We start from the raw sequence: 18,002 nt of genomic DNA on the forward strand, positions 1-18,002 counted from the left end.
TCTGCAGGTTTCCTCTGCACTCAGACGGGGCCATATTTTACATGACCAAAAACACAAATAAACAGACTCCCACCGAAAAATCTGATATCGGTCTGCATTCACGCTTTATTTAGAGAATTTTCAGCGCGTTACTTTCACACAAACACACCGCTAAATAAGGCTGTAGTTCTCGTCGTGTCTCTTCGTCCTGGCAGACTACCTAAGTTTGTCTACATCTGGCATGCTGCGCGCGGACTGATACACTAAGCGGCGAGGAAGCCAGCGGTGGCTCTGCAGCGGAGGTAGCGCCGTTTTACGACACGAACCAGACTGCTTGGTGGAAACGCAGCTAACTGTTTGTCCTAATGTTGACTCCAACCCACAGTCAGCAGTTATTCTGCAGTGGTCTGTTCAAACTTGAGAGTCTATCAATAAGATGAAGAGTGAGGTTACGTAAGGTTATGACGTAACTGGGATTCACTGAAATGACACATTACAGACATGTTGAGGGAGGCACTAGGGGGGCCTAGAAAATTGGAGGGAAAGGAAAAGATAGAATCTCATCTTTTTTAAAAAACAATCTGTCTTGAACATGTAACACATGAAGCGCCATATTCGTCAGATTCTCAAGTTTCTAATTGAACCTAACTACATCTTGTGCGACAGCTGCAACTTTGACATGACAATGTCATGAACTGTGCCGACCTGGTGGTTGTAGTCTGTTAATAAGCTATCTACTGAAAAAAAGAAATCTAATCAAGTGTTTTGTCCTAGTTTAAGTAACTCTGGCTGTTTTCAAATTCGCCTACTACATACTGCTTATGAAAGTAGTATGTAGTAGGCACTGCCTACTACATACTACTTTCATAAGCAGTATGTAGTATGACTGTTCAGTTGGGTTAATTTTTGTAGTATGCTACGCTGGTTTTCAGTTCGAAGAAAACAGAAGTTGGCTACGGCTGACTTTTTTTCCCAAAAAAAACTTTATTGAAAATGTACAAAATAAACAAACCATGAGTAACTTATCTGCAAATTGCCAGAGAGAGCATTTTATATTAACTTTCAGTGGTGGAGATGATGAGGATTTAAAGATAAAAAAAGAAATGGCTCTCATATTTATATTCCTCTGCTACTCCGGTTGTTGTTGCTCCGCCCTCAGCCATTTTCACTTCTGATATGGGACCAGGCGCGTTGCATTGTGGGTAACAGTATGCGAAGCAGACTGGTCCGATGCATACTGTGGATTTTTCCCGATTCAGTACGTCATCCGGGTGTTTTTCTCATACTGCAACTCTGACATTTGTTCACATACTGCATACTGCATACTGCATTTTGGTCGAAACAGTAGGCACTGCTAGTATAGTATGCGAATTCGAAAACAGCCACTGTCTTCATACACTTGGCATGAGCCACATTTAACTTACCAGTCCAGAAAAATGTCTTGTTTCAAGTTGTTTAGAGATAAAAATGAGATCTGAAGTGCTTGTAATAAAGTTCAAAAATCTGCCAATGACACAAGAAAATTTGGCTTGGAAATTTGCTTGGAACTAGAATAATATCTTAATACAAGTAACTTTTTTCTTGTTCCATTGGCAGATTATTTTTACTTGTTACAGCAATTCAGACCTCATTTTTGTCTTTGAATAACTTGAAAGAAGACATTTTCTAGACTAGTCAGGTGAATGTGGCACATACCAAGTAAAAAAAAGACATTTTTTACTGAAAAAGAGACAAAAACACTTGATAAGATTTCAGTTTTTAGAAGTGTAAAAAACCAAACACAATTTTGAGGATCTTCCTTTGCAACAACACTGCAAAAAACTATAATCTTAACAAGTGTTTTTGTCTTATTTTGAGCAGAAGACATCTTTTTAGTGAACCTACTTGTGTGAGTCTGGCTTTTGTTTGTTCATAGTTTCATTTTCTAAACAAATGCAATAATAATTGAACAGTTAAAAGTTCGTAAAAACTTTTTTGAAGTTGACATTTCTTCACACACTTTGAAGCACAGTCTGTTGGTTTCCAGAGGGGGGCCACGGCCTGAAGCAAAGGCTGTTTGAGGGGAACCCCATCTTAGAGCACCGGGCTGTCAGTAGAGCTACATATAGCCGGCAACTAAAGTATAGTATAAACTTACGTTTGCTTGTCGTCACATTTCAAACTGTAGTGTGAGGAAAGTTGTTTTGATCTGATCTCTATTCATTTCCAATACAAACACGCCTGGTTAAAAGTCAGGTCCTCACGACAGTGTGTGTGAGACTCCAGGCCAGAAGGTGGCACTGCAGTCCAATTAAAACAGATCCTCCTCAAAGCATCTTTAAAGTTCCTGGTGCTAAATCAAACTGAAAGTTTCTCAAAGAAGCTCCAAATCATCTGAGTGTGTGTTTGTGTGTGTTTGTGTGTGTTGTACCTCTTCTGGCCTGCTCAGCACGTGCCCCTCTGGTCCGGTGATGCCCATCTGCAGCATGCGGGCCTGCTCCTGTTCACCAAACACACATCAGAGGCCTGTTAACTGCTCGCCCAACTCAGAGATGGTGTTGCTCCGCGGTTTGAGGCTGATGTCAGCCCTTGGTCACGCTCCAACATGATATTCTGTTTCTGTCTGTGTGAAGCTCACAGGATACAAGCCGCTGCGCTGTCATCTGAATCAGGCCACACACAGAGGACTGTGGGAAACCCCACAGCACTGGTGAGGGTCTCTGTCAACTTGTAGGCCTACCTCTATGGAGCTAATGTAGCTAGCTTCATAAATGAATGGATCCATGTTGTTTTCTTGTTTGGATGCTATGGATTTAGCAGGTCCATGGCAACTACAGAGCCAAATAAAGACGGGAGGGTATTGTAAGTCAGCTGAGTGAACTATAGGGAGGAAAAGTGTGAGTCATCATACGCGGGTTGCCAAACACTTCCAGCCCAGTGAGACCACACAGATGAGGAGCTCGACTTTAAAAGAGAATGAAGAATGAAGGCAGAGGCGGCAAAACCTGTAGCTCAGTCAAATTTTTCTGCTGTGACTGTTTTTTTCAAAGCCGTCTGAGGAGTGAAAATCTGTCGATGACAGACGTGAAAACTCGAGCTGTGTCTGCATTTGAGATTAACTCCAGGTGTGAAACCACTAAAAGGACTGAGCAGCTCAGACATCTCTGTGCGGGAGGTTCATGTTTTATCACTTTAGGGGGAACTATCTACTAAAAAATCACCCCGATACATGATTGGTAGAAGAGATAAAAAGTTAACAAGTGATAAATTGGTAAATTAGCGACACTCAAAGTCAGAAGGGCTGAAACTGTTTCTGCAAAAAAGAGTTTCAACCAAAGAAAGACTTACCACCAATCTTGTCGGAATATAATTGGAGTGATTTTTGAATTATTATTATTACTATTATTTCTATATAATAAAAGAAAATGAAGTTAAAGCTGAGCCCACATCAACCCCGTTGCTGGGCAATCAGGAAAACGTTTTACCGAAGGTTATATCTATGCAACCAAGAACACACAACAAAAACACTTGATCTAAATTGGGTGACCTTCCAAACTGTAGAGGGTGAAACAAATCCAAAACCAAATCAAGATTTGTTTTAGCATTCAGAAAAAAAACATGCAACAGGAAAAGAGAAAAAGAGACGAGAAAGGTTGGGAGAAGAGTGAAGGCCATTGACGCCACTGGTCTTGGGATTTTAGCTCAAGGAGGGATGGTTCACAATTTTGGAGCTTCAACTTTTTCAAAAATCAAATGTTTGCTGTTGCTGAATTTTTAAACATTATCTTATTTAAAGGTCCCATATTATGCAAAAATCACTTTATCAAGTCTTTTAGTGAAATTTGTGGGTCTTTGGCTTTCCTACCAGCCCTCAAAATGTGATATTTAATGACAAAACCTGTACTTAGTAGTGCTTGTGAATGTAAAATCCTGATCTAAAACGAGTTGTTTGGAATTTCCGGGATTTGCCGACGTCAGCGATTCCTTTTTTGACCAATCAGGAGCAAATGAGCAGATACCCCGAAACCCCCTCCCCGCTGCTCTGTTTTTAGTTTTTAGTTTAGTTAGTTCCATGCACAAGCTTCCCATCTCGGGAGAAGACAGACTAAGTGTCTAGAGTTCATTTATGAGGGAAATGTTCCAGCTACACTCAGTAAAACTGTGCATGTGTGTGCTAGTCACTTCACGGCCGACTGCTTTTCCAACTTTGGACAGTCCAACAGAGGGCTAGTGAATAGACTGGTCCTGAATCCAGGCGCATTACCAACCATCCTCCAACAAACCTGGGACCCTGGAAATGTGAGTATTTTAAATGCTGTGTGCTGTGGAGCAGATGGAAGAGCTTTTCCTCAGTGTCCCCCCTGTCTCTGTGTTAGCTTCAGGATGCTAACTTTAGCTGCGGTTAGCCTGTTGTTTTAGCCTGTAATGTTACGGTAAACAAGCTTTGCTGTTTTCTAAACATTGTGCACTTGGAGCTTGTGGCGCCGCTCTCAGTGATGCGGAAGAGCGGGGCGGTATCAGCGGTGGCTCATTTACATATGAAGGCCACGCCCACTAAATCAGAGCGTTCTGAACAGAGGGGCTATGAGAGCCTGGAAACAATGCTGCTGTGCTTGATTTATTGGCTTTTTGGACCAAAACATGTTACTACCATTTCATGAAGACATCAATGATCCAGATTAAACTGCAGAAAAGGAGCAGAATATGGGACCTTTAAAGTGGTTGGTTTATTTTCAACACGGTCAATGTTTTCTTGGGTTGTTGCTGTTGCAAGATGTCCGGACCTTGGTTCATCTTCAAGGCTCTTCCTACCCCTGTTTAATTCAGCTGCTCACTTTTTCACAGTTGAATAAGCTGGAGTATCATCCCCTGCTGTAGCAACCATGTTGGTATGAATGTCCTTGGGGGTTAACCCCTTTTTCTGCAGATACTTGATAACACCACGGTGCCAAATTTTATCCATATTCACAAAACGTCTCTCGTTCTACTTTTCAAAGTCTTCAAGCAAAACATCAGTGTAAGTTAATCTGAAAATAAACCATGCTGTAAGTGTCAGAAAATGTTTCATCACTATGGCAGAACTCCTTCCTAGTCAGGATATGAACTTTTCAGGCCTCCCTTGTATTCGAGTACTCGATTACTTGTATCTATCCCGAGTGTCTAGTGTGGATCATAGTATTTACCTATGATTCACCTGTTTGTCCTTTGGTTTGAATACAGCCTCCACACCAGCACAAACAAGCCGTCTGTATGTCAGGAGCTAAAGTCAGGTCACGATAACTTTGGTCTATAAGATGAAGAAAAGCAGTCCCCCTCAGTCCTGGTTTGAATCTGGGTCGGGGAGCAGGGATTTGGAGTGAATCAGCTCCAACAAACACACACACACACACACAAACACAAGACGTTACAGAGTCCAGGCTCTGTCTGGAGCTCTGACTAATTTCATCCTCTCAATCCACCAACTATTACAGTTCATACTTCACTGGGTCCACGATGCAGAACCATCCTGTGTTTACTACACCCACACATCACTGTTAAACAGGAAACACATTCCCCTTCATCACCGACGGCCTGTTTAGTCTGTAGGTAGAGGAGGTGATCTGCGATAAGACGGGGAAGGTGAACTGAAGTGAACCGAAGTAAATCACATTAAACTCAAACAGATCACAGAGCTGGACCTGAGACAAGAAGCAAAGAGAAGGAGCGAGGGAGGAGGAGGCTGGGGAGAAAGAGAGGAGAAATAAATCAGTGAGTTTATTTCTCTTTATTTTTACCTCAGCAATAATTTCCCCGTTTTCAGCGTGGACCTGAGCGATGCCTCCTCGCTCTGCCAGGAAAGTGAAGACCTCATAGAGCTGCAGGACAGAGACACAGAGCAGTCAAATAACAGTAACGTGGCTTTATATAAAACCCTGCCTGGTTGTTTACACAAGAATCAAACATTAGATTTAATCCCAGGGGTCCGACTGAAGCACAAGGCCACAATTTACATGATGTGTGCGACCGCGACACGCTGCAATTATTGTGTGTGGTCTCCAGGAACGGTTCAGCCTATGTGGGATGATGAGCTGCAGTTGTTGTAACGCTGCTGCGCCACAGTTTTTTCATGAGTGCATGACATCAGTTTCTCAGGCCGGACTATTTCTGTGGCCTCGTGTTTCTCTGATGGACTGAATTATCCACGGCTGCATGAGAAACTCAAAGAGTCTGGATTCACACTTGGTTTTTCTGCCTTCACCAGCTGGACAAACTCACACCGTACATCACTGGAGACAAGTTACATAAGGACAAGAAAACAGAGATTGATGGGTTTCTGAAACTCAGTGCTTCAGAGGAAATCTTAACGGTAACACAGAAGTGAAGGTCATAAATTAATCACTGTCTCAGACGCTGTGATGCTTGGAGCCAAACCAGTGCCCTAACTCCATGTTTTCATGTTTGGTGACTGTTTCTCTGCGTGTCATCAGTGATGGATTTTATTCATCACTATTGGATTACTTTAATAGGATAATGACAATAAAATGACCATGGTTTAAGTTTGAAGTGCAGTACTGTGAGACATTTTAGAGCTAAAAGAGTCAAATGGCAGATCAGATTTTTTAACCCAACTTTAAAAATCACTTTAATGCATCAAAACATTAAAAGAGTTTCTATGTTCCGGTTATTATCCCCCTGCATAAATTTTTTTCCTGTTTCTAGTTAAAATGTCAGAAATGTAACTGAACGAGCTTTTTTTTCTTTGATGTAAAAAATAGAAAATGGACTCTCTAACATGTGAATCAAGAAGAAGCTGGAAACAAAACACTAACCTTCCAAATAAAGCCGCGTTTCCACCAAGCAATCGGGTCGGTTCGTCTCGGTACGGTGCGCTTTTAGCAGCGTTTCCACTGACTCATCCCGGGACGGATCCCTAAAAACCGAGACGAGCCGTCCCACTTTTTTGGGACCCTTTCGTATGGGTGCCAGACTGAACCGATCCGTTCTCGGAAGGTGGAGCAACACACTGCAGACCGTTGATTGGTCAAAAGAATCGTCACTTACCCCGACAGCTGCTGCATTTCTCCTGGCGGCACACAGACTTCTCTGAAACAAAGCTTGATTGCACTTTGTAACAGAGAGTTTCATGAAAATCACAGAGAGGACTAAATGCTGCATGTCTTCCATCCGTGCTCTTTGTTTCCTGTGTCATGTTTTCTTCTTTGTTGGATTTAATCGCGGGGTAAGCTGCTACGGCGTCGCGCCATTGTTTACCAGCTGTGGCTTCCGGCATCCAGCTTATACGCCGCCCACCACGAGAGGGCACAGTTTGCGGTGGAAACGCAAACAGGATGAGATTTAACTGTCCCAAACCGTACTGAACCGACCCGTACTGCTTGGTGGAAACGCAGCTTTAGATACCACTCTCTGTACTACTAAGGCACAGCTGTCCCAAGTGAAAAAAATTAATTCAATGTGTTTCTTGTTCAACTTTTTTCCTCTGCTGTTTGGATAACTTGCTCAACTACAGTAAGGAGACACAGATTGTGAATTTCGTACTAGATCAAAGGTCTTCAACCTGCGGCTCTTTGACTCCTCTATAGTGGCTCCTTGTAGCAAACATAAGCTAACAACAAAAATGCTGAGTTGATAAAAATTATAAACATAAGTAGTCAAATTTAAGTATTTTTTTTTTAAATTGATACTTTTGCAAATTTATTAATTTCTCTTTTTTTTGCAAATTTTGGAAACTTCAAAAAATTTTGGTATTTTTTTATTTTTATTTTCAAAACTACAAAAATTGTGTAAAATGTTTTTGGGATGTTTTGGCAACTTTTAATATTTTAAAATTCAAAAAAATGTTCTAAAATTTTAATAAATTTGTGAAAATTTAGCAAATTTATTAGTTTTTTTGGGGGGGAGGGGTGGAAATTTCAAACAATTTTGGATATATATTTTGTAATTTTTTAATTTTCAAAAAATGTAATATTTTTTTGATAGTTTTGGGAACTGTTTAGATTTAAAAATTTAGAGAAATTTTTCTAAGGTTTTTTAAAAAATGTAAAAATTTTGCAAATGTATACATATTTTTTTGTTAATTTTGGAAACTTAAAAAAATATGGAAATCTTTTTTTTTATTATTTTTTTTGAACCTTCAAAAATTGTGCCATTTTTGGGAAGTTTTGGCAAATTTTTTAGATTTTAAAATTTAAAGAAATTCTCCAGAATTTAAAAAATTTGTAAAATATTTGCAAATTTATAATGGGGGGGGGTTCGAAACTTCAAACAATTTTGAAAATATTACTTTTTTATATGACTTATTATTAAATATTATTTTTATTTTTTATCTATTTGACCTATCAGTGTAGGTTGCATCCCATTAGGTTCACTCTCAAAGCCCTGATACAGACTCCAGAAACGGTGGAAATCTCTCTTTAAAGAGCAGGCTCATTAAAGTTAAACTTACCTCACTGTTGCTCATCTGGTAGTAGTCCTTGTAAGCCATGTAGACCTGGAAGGAGTTCACACCTGGAAAAAAAATGTAAAAAATGATCAGAGTGTGATGTTATTTTGGACAAATTATCTGGTTTTTCTCCCAGGGTGGGAGAAATATTAAATATTATACACATAGTATTAACTTCAGTGCATCACTTTGCAGTCGCCCACCTTTCTCCTTGATGAGGTTGTCCACTTCCTGCTTCACGCTGTCGTTCCAGTGGGTGATGTCCACGTGGAGGGAATAATCACAGCAGGCCTTCTCATCCGCCCACTGCCTCCACTGGTCATAGGCCTCCAACAGGCTGCTGCCAGGCTCTGGGATCACATGGTCAACTGGAGGAGACGAGGACGAATAAATAAAGAGAATACATCAGAGGAAGACGAGACACAGGCGTGACAGAGCGAGGTGTGGACAGTCACATATGAAGAGGAGTAGACAGACTGATGTCAGGATCTGTCTGCTGGTGTTTCTACTTCCTCTCTGTGTTTTTTATCGTGCATAATCAGCTGTCTGTGACAGTCCCAGCAGGACCCCGCTGGCGGGGACAAACCTTGTCGGTTGTCAGGTTAAATTTGAACATCATAGTCTGAATGCAGATGTCCTCCACTTCAGCTGAAGGTGTTTCAGACTTTAGGTTCTGGTTGTTTCAGCTTTAGCCATTTTCCTATGGGAGTAATAACTCCAGGGCAAATCACTGATTATATTTTGAGACACACATAGGTCCTCTGATAATACCAACCAGTTTGAATCAGCAACTCTGTATCTTTTTTAAGATGGTCTCTGCAGCTTTTCTGATCATTTTCTGCTCTGAAGACAGCGTTGGATATCCAAAACAAAGGTTTTACACCACTTCTGATATAAATAAGCTGGAAGGAGACTCGTTATGTCCACCATGTCACCAATGAACAGGTTATAAATAGTCTTATTTGTGTATGTAAATATAACAAAGGAAAAACAGCACCTCGTTGGTTTAATGTCACTTACAGAATATTACGCTAACACAATCATGATAACAACAAATAAAACAGCATAAAGTCGGATATTTAGACAGCTCTATGACCTAAGAGTTCTTAAAACATGGAGCCTAAATTATGATTTGGAGTCTCTCTGAGCACACAGTTTGGCACAGACGCACTGTTTTAGAGCAAATGTTCATATTATTAATTAAAAAAAAATCTATTGGGGTAGGACTTAACAAGAACACAGCGAAAAACTAAAAATCTTATCAAGCTTTTTTGTCTTATTATATAATACATTTGAGCCACATTCAATTGACCAGCCCAGGAAAAACGTCTTGTTTCAAGTTATTTAAAGACAAAAATGAGGCCCAAATCACTCATAGCAAGTAAAAAAATCTTCCAACAGATCAAGAAAAATTTGCTAGAAAATTTGCTTGAAACTAGAATAATGACTTCATACAATTGGCAGATTTTTTTTACTTGTTACAAGCAACTCAGACCTCATTTTTGTCTTTAAAGCTGCTGTGAGGAGGATCTGTTTTATTGTGACTGCCTTGCCACCTTCTGGCCTAGGGTCTCACGCACACTGTCATGAAGATGTGAGTTTTAACCCAGAGTGTGTTTGTTTTGGAACAAATTTTCTTTGTTCAAGTCAACTTTTTACTGGAAACAACGCTCTGAGGTATGGTATTTATCAGTACAGTTGTGTAGAGCGACGGTTTGAAACGTGACAACAAGCTAACGTTGTAGGTTTGCACCGTACATCAGGAGCCTGCTATAAGTAGCGCTACTAGCAGCCTGGTGCTAGGACGTATCTGTAGGCTAAAATGACAACAAGCTAACAGTCAGTTTACGTGTCTGTAATGTGTAACGTTAGTGAATCCTGGTTATGTCCTGCCAGTCATCTACCAATCAGAGCTAACGTAACCTCACTCTTCATTTTATTGATAGACTCTCAAGTTTGAACAGACCACTGCAGAATAACTGCTGACTGTGGGTTGGAGTCAACATTAGGACAAACAGTTTAGCTCTTTTAGCCTTTAGCTTGTGCTCTATCTCTCTCCTGTTTCTCTTTCTTCTGCTCTTCTGTCCTTTTTCTGTCTGACAGTTAGGGCTCCAGTATCCACCATCGCTACAAAATTAATCACACTTCAAAAACTGAAATCCTATCAAGTGTTTTTGTCATATTTTAGGTAAAAACTGTCTCTTTATTCTTGATTTGAGCCACATTCACCTGACCAGTCCAGAAAAATGTCTTGTTTTGAGTTGTTAACAGGAAAAATATGCTTGACACTAGAATAATGTATTAAAACAAGAAACTTTTCTCTTGTTGCATTGGCAGATTTTTTTCTTACTTGTTACAGCAATTGAGACCTCATTTTTGTTTTTAAATAACTTGAAACAAGACATTTTTCTGGACTGATCAGATGAATGTGGCTCATACTAAGTCTAAAAAGACATTTTCTACTAAAAATAAGAGAAAAACTCTTCATAAAATTTCAGTGTTTTGCAGTGAACTGATTTTTTTGACATGTATCTTTTAATTTTTGATTTTATTTTATTCTAAAAAAAAATTAAAACATTTAGTGAAACAAAATTGAACTTCTACACATAAATAAAGGAAGAAAAGTTTTTGTTTTGTCTGCCCCTTCCCTCACAAAGTATTTTTAACAAACCACCTATTGCAAAACTTACCCCCCCCCCCCCAAAAAAAAAAATAAAATAAAAAAATAAAATAAAAATATTGAATAAAAATAAATAAAATAAATAAATATGACCCCCTAAAAATAAAAAATAAATAATAAAAGTTCTTGATTTAGACTTCTCTAATGTTCATAAAAAACAAAAACTGATTTCTTTTTCAACTCTTATTCTCAAATTTACTTTACATATTAGATCTGGTAATATTTTAAAAATATACTTTATTTTGCCTGTTTGGTGTCCTTTTCCAGATTCTTCCATAAGTTTTTACCTCTTACTGTGACAAACTGTTCCTTTAACTTGGTTGTTAATCTTGTTTTTTTAACATTTAAATACTTTAAAGTTTTAAGAAAGTTAAATTTATTCTGCATATCCAGAAGTTTTCAGTGCATTAAGTTTGACTGGAGCTGGATGTAGATGTGTCCTTCTCTTATCAGAATGTGCGGCTGGCTGTGCACTGCAGAGTGAGGTGCATTGTGGGTCTGTCCAGTCCATATGTAAACACTATGTAGTCACCATATAAGGGGAATCCACTTTTGGTAGTGTTTTTTGGATGTAATCTGTGTGTATCTCAGCGTTTCATGTCTGAATTTTCAGTTCGTTTTCACTGAGATTATTCATGGATAGTGAAGCCTAATGATACACAATAGTATCCCCGTGTTAAAAAAATCCTGCTCTATCTTAGTCAGCTGTAATACAATAAGGCAGCCTGCTGGCCTTCCAACTGACCAAGGCCTTTATCTCATTAAAGACGACCCAATCTGCTTATCTGCTCTTAGCGTGTTAATAGGATCGAGATGGAAACAGCAGTTACAAATGAAACACTGCGCTTTAGCATGCTAGCACACACAGACGGGCGTATACAGTGTCACAAACACAGAGCATGTTTTCACTTTCTCTGGAATATAATCCCTGAATGAAAGGAGCTGACTACAGAGGCACGCCTGTCTGTTTCAGGCACAGCCTTCTCCTGGCAGACAACGAGCAGGGCAGCAGCCGGCTCAAAGAAGTTAATGGTATTAATGAGACTATAGTATCTACCAGCTGTTAGCGTGTTGGCGTCTGCTGCCTGAGCAACATGAAGCTTCGTCTACATCCACGCTGTCCACACACAGCGACGCAGACAGACACTGGTGTTGTGTTTCTGTGGGAGAAGTGATTCTTTTATACCCCGAGTCCAGGCCCCCTGTACACTCACTCTTTTGTGTAGTCCTGTTTTGGAGAGCTGCCCAAAACCAAACCAATAAACCCCCTCCTCCTCCTCCTCTTCCTCCCTTCTCTTTACCCTTTATGTGAAACCCACTTCACCAGCGCCCCCTTACCCATCATGGTCGTGCCCCCGGCAAGAGCAGCCTTTGATCCCTGAGCAAAGTCATCCACGGTTGTGGTTCCACGGTACGGCATCTGGAAGTGGGTGTGGATGTCAATGCCACCAGGGATCACCATCTTCCCGTTGGCCTCGATGGTCTTCACCCCACCGGGGACGATCAGGTTGTCTCCGATCTGCCTGTGGAGGGAAAGGGGATGTTGACATATTTGTGTGATGACAGAAATTTGAAATACAAAAGATTTCAGACAAAATAAACTGTGTGGCTTTCCCCTGGCGCTTCTCTATTGTAGTAATAAACCATAATTATGCATGACAAAGGAGGAAATCTGCATCTTGCATGCCACTGGGACAGTTGAAAATGCCAGTTTGTGGGTACGTTAAAAAAAAAAAACTCATCACTGCTTCCCAAAACTCTGAATAGTGTATTTTGATGAAAAACAGCTCAAATATTTGAGATTTTCATCTTTAAAAAAGAACAAAACAGAGCAGATTGGTAAATTCAAGCAACTGTGATCCTCTAACATCTGAAACAACTGGTTTAGTCACAACCCTGCACGTCTCTTTCCCAGTATCTTGCTCTGAATTACAGAGGGTATTGATGATTAAAGAAACTGACACTAAATAAAATCATTCGCACCAACTTTCCATGCACCTGTGGCTAACCTCAAGTTTTACAGCCCTGGGAAGATAACTACATCTACAAGAGACAAACCTGAAAGAAAATACAGATAATAATTCTGTGTGGATGGATTCATTTAACTGTCAACATGCTTTATATGTGGCAAGACATTAGCAAAAAAACAAAAAAAAAATGAGTTGAGCAGTATCATCAATTTAAGTTATCAAATTCAAATCTTTTTACATTTTTGCAATTTTTTTGATTTTTGATGTTTTTTTTTAATTTTTGTGAATTTATAAAATCTTAAACACTTGCTAATTTTTTTTTAAATTTTAATTTTTTTGCATTTTTTAAATTTCTGCAAAATAGCAAATTCTAATTTATTTGTTTATTTATCTTTTTTTTTTACATTTTTGCAATTTTTGTATTTCCCAAACTTTCTTTGAAAATTAATAGAATAAAACAGTTTTGAAATTATTGCAGATTTTTGGTATATTTTTTGAATTTTCGTAAATTTATTAAATCTTAGAATATTGGTAATTTTTTTAATTAAAAAAGGAATTTTTGCACATTTTCAAAATTATTTTTTTCTGCTTTTTTTTTCATTTCTTCAAAATAGCAAATTTTGAGTTCTTTATTTATTTATCTATTTTAACTTTTTTGCAATTTTTCTATTACCCAAATTTTTAAGTTCTTGAAAATTAATTTAATTAAAAATTTTGAAACAATTCCAATTTTTTTTTTTTTTAATTTTGTGAACTTATAAAATCTTAAGATTTTGGTACATTTTTAGATTTAAAAAAAGGGACTTTTTGCGCATTTAGAAATTTCTTTCTTTTTTTGCTTTTTTATTTAAAATAGAAAATTTTGATTTCTTTTTTTATTTATCTATTTTCCCCATTTTTTTTTTTTTTTTTTACAATTTTTGTTTTTCCCAAATTTCTTACTTCTGCAAACTAATTCATTCTTTTGAAATTATTGCAAATTTTTGAAAGAAAATTGGGGCAAATTTTTTTATTTTTAAAAATTTTTAAAAAAGAAATATAATTTTACACACTTCATAGTCTATTATGAGGATACAGTAGATTTTGTGGCACCAGAAAGACTTTAACCCAGGTGAGCAGAGGAAAAAGGGCTCCTATGAAAGTAAAGGTTGCAGACCCCTGGTCTAAACCAACCCTCTCCAGCTCATCCTGGGGGATTCCAAAGCACTCCCATGCCAGGCGGGATATTTAATCCCCCCAGTGAGTTCTGAGTTTACTCATGGGTCTCCTCCCAGTTGGACATGCCTGGAAAACCCCCAAAAGCACCCAGGAAGTATCAGATGTGAACTCAGATGTCTGAGTTCAGGACCCTTTCTCTCCATCTGAGCCCAGCTGGTCTTCAGAGGAGACTCATTTAAACCTCGGTCTCATTTTTAGTGTGTTGAATTATGACAGGGTGGCTCAGTTCATCACAGTACTCGCTGATTTTGAAAACAAAATAAAGATGTTGAAGAAAGTCAGAGTAATAGTATAAAAGTCGTGCCTGACGCAGCACATTATCACCGTGTCAACACCTCAACATCTCTCCCTGTTGTTCAGACTTTATAGAGCAAACCGACCAGACGGACACACAGACAGGCGGGCGGCGGGCAGAGGCCGGCGTCTCTGTGACTTTGCCAGCAGCTCAATGCTCCAGCAGGCATCTGGGTGTTTATTATGCAACACCAGGCTTTCCTTTCTGTGGGTGTCTCTCCCAGCGCAGCCTCACTGAGGGACAGGGGGGACAAAGAGACTATAATTGGAAATTCAAGAGAGAACTGAACAAGAGGGAAAGAGAGCACGGCCCGATTCAGGGAGACACAGAGAGAGGAATTCAAACTCCCCTCGCCTTGTCTGGGGGGGCGGGACGTGTTCGCACATAAAACTCTGGGCCCAACGGGCTGCTATCACTTTGTCCTGGAGCCAACTGCCTCCAAGCTGAACGCTGAAAAACAGGGGCTCTGATTTTGGTCCAGACCAGGCAGCAGGACACAGTGTGCCTGAAGACACAGTTTCCCTCTGAAGGTTACTTTCACTTCTACTGCAAGGGGAGTTTATCAGGCTGATAGATTTGGTGTCTAAAAAGAAGTGTAGAGATTTAAATCATGAATAAACTTAACTCAAACTAAACCTGCATTTACTTTTTAAAGGCCTTTAACCACTCTGCTTTCATAATGGATTAGCTCTTCAGGCTATATAATCTCAAAAAGTTGTCTTTTCTGTTGCAGTTTGTTTACAAAACTCAACTTCTCCAACTAGGAATCATAAGTAAAGCAGTTTGTCTGTGAATTAAAGAATCTGGAGCTAACAGTAGGTGAAAATTATTGCTTGAAAAACGACTGAAATAGCCAGTTCATTTACACTGACACAGCAGTCTGACTCAGGTCACAGCTTGATGGTAACGTCACAGCAGGGGGTCTTGTCTTGTCTGAGTAAACGTAAACGAGATCATCTCACTCTGCCTCAATAGGTGGCACTGTGCCCTTTCTGATAAGCGAAGTTGCTGTCATATCAAACTAGTTTTGGTTGATTGAAGAGGATACAATATTCTAATGACGATGGGCAGGATTGATGTTGCTGGATGGTACGCTTATCTCTCTGTTCGATTCTTTTACAATTTTTGAGATGCTAATTCGATTGTGATTCTATGATATTAAAGATTTTTGAGATTTTAATCACTTTTTTAACACCAGACTGTGTGAAAAAGTTGAATGATGATGTTTACAGACTATTTCAGGAGCCAGATTTTCCGAAAAATTGCATGACATGTGAGTCAGTGTTTATGATTTATTCAGGGGATCTAACATCTCAATTTTTTTCAACCCAGATTTTAAACAAAGACTTAAAACAAGGACCTAAACTTGAAAAAAAAAGAAGTTTTTTAACAAAAAAAAAGAAATAAAAAATCACGATTTAAAATAATCAAGCTCATAGTCTAAATTCTTAAGCAGCAGTAAACATACTGTTTTATTATCAACATTGATTTTACAGTTTGTTTGCATCAATGGATCTAAAAAATATGTCAAAATAATTTAAAATTAGCTTCATTAATAAACAAGTAGGACGTCTGTATTTTTCTTGGTTCCTCTGTTTATTCTTTGGACTTTTTGGCTCGAGCTTCTTGCTGTGATTGGATTCACTTGCTGATTCTTCAAATCTGAACAAGAATCTCTGAGAAGTAGCATTTTATACAGCATTCTTAAAAACACTTTGAAATTCAGGTTTTCAACCCTTGAGTGTTAGGGTAGGACAAAACATGACCTTTTTCACTTTTTTTCAAAATGTGTCATTTTGTTTTAAGTTGTTGAACAATTAGCGTCACCCTAACGCCTCAAATACACCAGATGCGTCTGCATTCTGACTGTTTTGTTGCGTCTTGACTGAGTTTGTCAACTTACACCGGCTGAGTGTTCAGTCCAATAAGCTGTATGACAGACCGACAGCTGGAGTCCCTGCGCTTCCCACTCCATTGATAAGTCTCTCTTCATTCATGTTGGGCTGTAAAACCTCAAACCTGTTGACTCCCAGTCTGGCTCCGCTCACTATGTCTATTTGTCGTCATAGTTAAGATAAATACGAACTGATTTTAACACTGTCTATTTTATTTTGAAAGTCTCCAAGTCTTTTTAAGTAGTGACTTCCTGTTCCACTCGATCTTCCCTATGCTGAATTTATGCGTCATTGCTCTATGCCCGGCAAATTGTTACCCGCTGTTTATTACCTGCGACATGACGTACTGCAACGCAGCTGTCACTCACCAATAATAAAATGATAAGGAAGTTAGACAAATTGTTCATGTTTTTATCACTGTAGGTCTGAAATTTCAGCCATGTCTTGTATGTGCGGTGTAATGTAGCCACGTACCACTAGCTGGGGCTGTAGCTCTTGTTAATGGCTACTTCCAAAATGCTACAACGCTCTACTACCTGTATGAAAACAAGCACCAAAAACGCAGCAGAGTCTGTAAAGTAGAGACGGTGAGGGATTCTGGGAAAATCTTAGTGGAGCCGGATGACAAAAATAATAATCTTTTTTTTTCTTTCGAGAGTCTAATCACTTCTTGACTCTACCTCCTGACATATTTTACAATCTTTGAAAAAAACAGTCAATCATCGTTAAACGTGGCGTAAAACCTTGTTTTTAACCTCGTATAACTAATGAAAACAAAACGTTTCAGAAAAAAGAGGACTTGAATACAAGACAGCCAAATGATATCTTCAAATCACCACAACAATCAGACGTGAGAAACATTTCTACGAGGTGTATTAATTTTTTAAAGTTTGACCACAGCCCATCTTGGATGACTGGGGAGATGGATTTTTTGACATATACTGCAGCCAGCCAGCAGGGGGAGCAGTTTTTGTGGAGACCTTACTTTTTACTTTTCTTCTCTTTAAGTTGACTGAATTACAAAGTTAGTCACCCAGGACCATTTTTGTTCAAAGTAGGGGGAAATCCTCTGCTCTCCAACAAGAGTGAATATTTTTAATAAGTAAAGGACCACAGATGAGGAGCGGGAGAGCAGCCAGAGGATCAACAGCACGAGGGAGTGAAAAATAACAGAGCAGGGAGGGGGAGAGCTCAGCACTTACTTAATGAGACCATCCTCCATGTAGATATCGGCGTGGAAGGACTGGTCATCGTTCACAATCCTCCCGCCTTTGATCAAAAGCCTGTCGCTCTGAGGAGAGAAGAAGAAGAGAGAAAACAAACGTTATGATTCACAACGCCACGGTTTCTACCAACACAGACTCAGTTTGTCAGAAGTTTGATGAAACGATCCGTGAAGCCAGATTATTTTTGTTCCACACAGAAATCCATTTCTCTGCGGTTGGATTATGACTTTCTTCTTAAACCCATGAAGATGAAAAATGTGCCTTTCATACATTCGTACTTTGAAAGTGAGCCAGTCTTTCCTGAATTCAACACATGAAAA

At 39.1% G+C, this 18,002-nt stretch overlaps 1 protein-coding gene across 3 annotated transcripts in view; it reads right to left on the reverse strand.

The window, feature by feature from the left end:
- dpysl3 (dihydropyrimidinase like 3) overlaps positions 1–18,002 on the reverse strand; it is a 73,680-nt gene that overhangs the window by 24,847 nt on the left and 30,831 nt on the right. For all 3 annotated transcript variants that reach the window (XM_074671784.1, XM_074671783.1, XM_074671785.1), the window contains exons 2-7: positions 17,659–17,747; positions 12,417–12,601; positions 8,602–8,766; positions 8,402–8,463; positions 5,733–5,813; positions 2,390–2,458 (exon numbers count right to left, since the gene is read on the reverse strand). In XM_074671784.1, coding sequence (XP_074527885.1) covers positions 2,390–2,458; positions 5,733–5,813; positions 8,402–8,463; positions 8,602–8,766; positions 12,417–12,601; positions 17,659–17,747 — 651 coding nt within the window. The remainder of the gene's footprint in view (positions 1–2,389; positions 2,459–5,732; positions 5,814–8,401; positions 8,464–8,601; positions 8,767–12,416; positions 12,602–17,658; positions 17,748–18,002) is intronic.

The sequence above is a fragment of the Halichoeres trimaculatus genome, unplaced genomic scaffold (genome assembly GCF_033239565.1).
Source record: "Halichoeres trimaculatus isolate MK-OKI-2021-1 unplaced genomic scaffold, fHalTri1.1 fHalTri1_scaffold_6, whole genome shotgun sequence".
Lineage (NCBI taxonomy): Eukaryota > Metazoa > Chordata > Actinopteri > Labriformes > Labridae > Halichoeres > Halichoeres trimaculatus.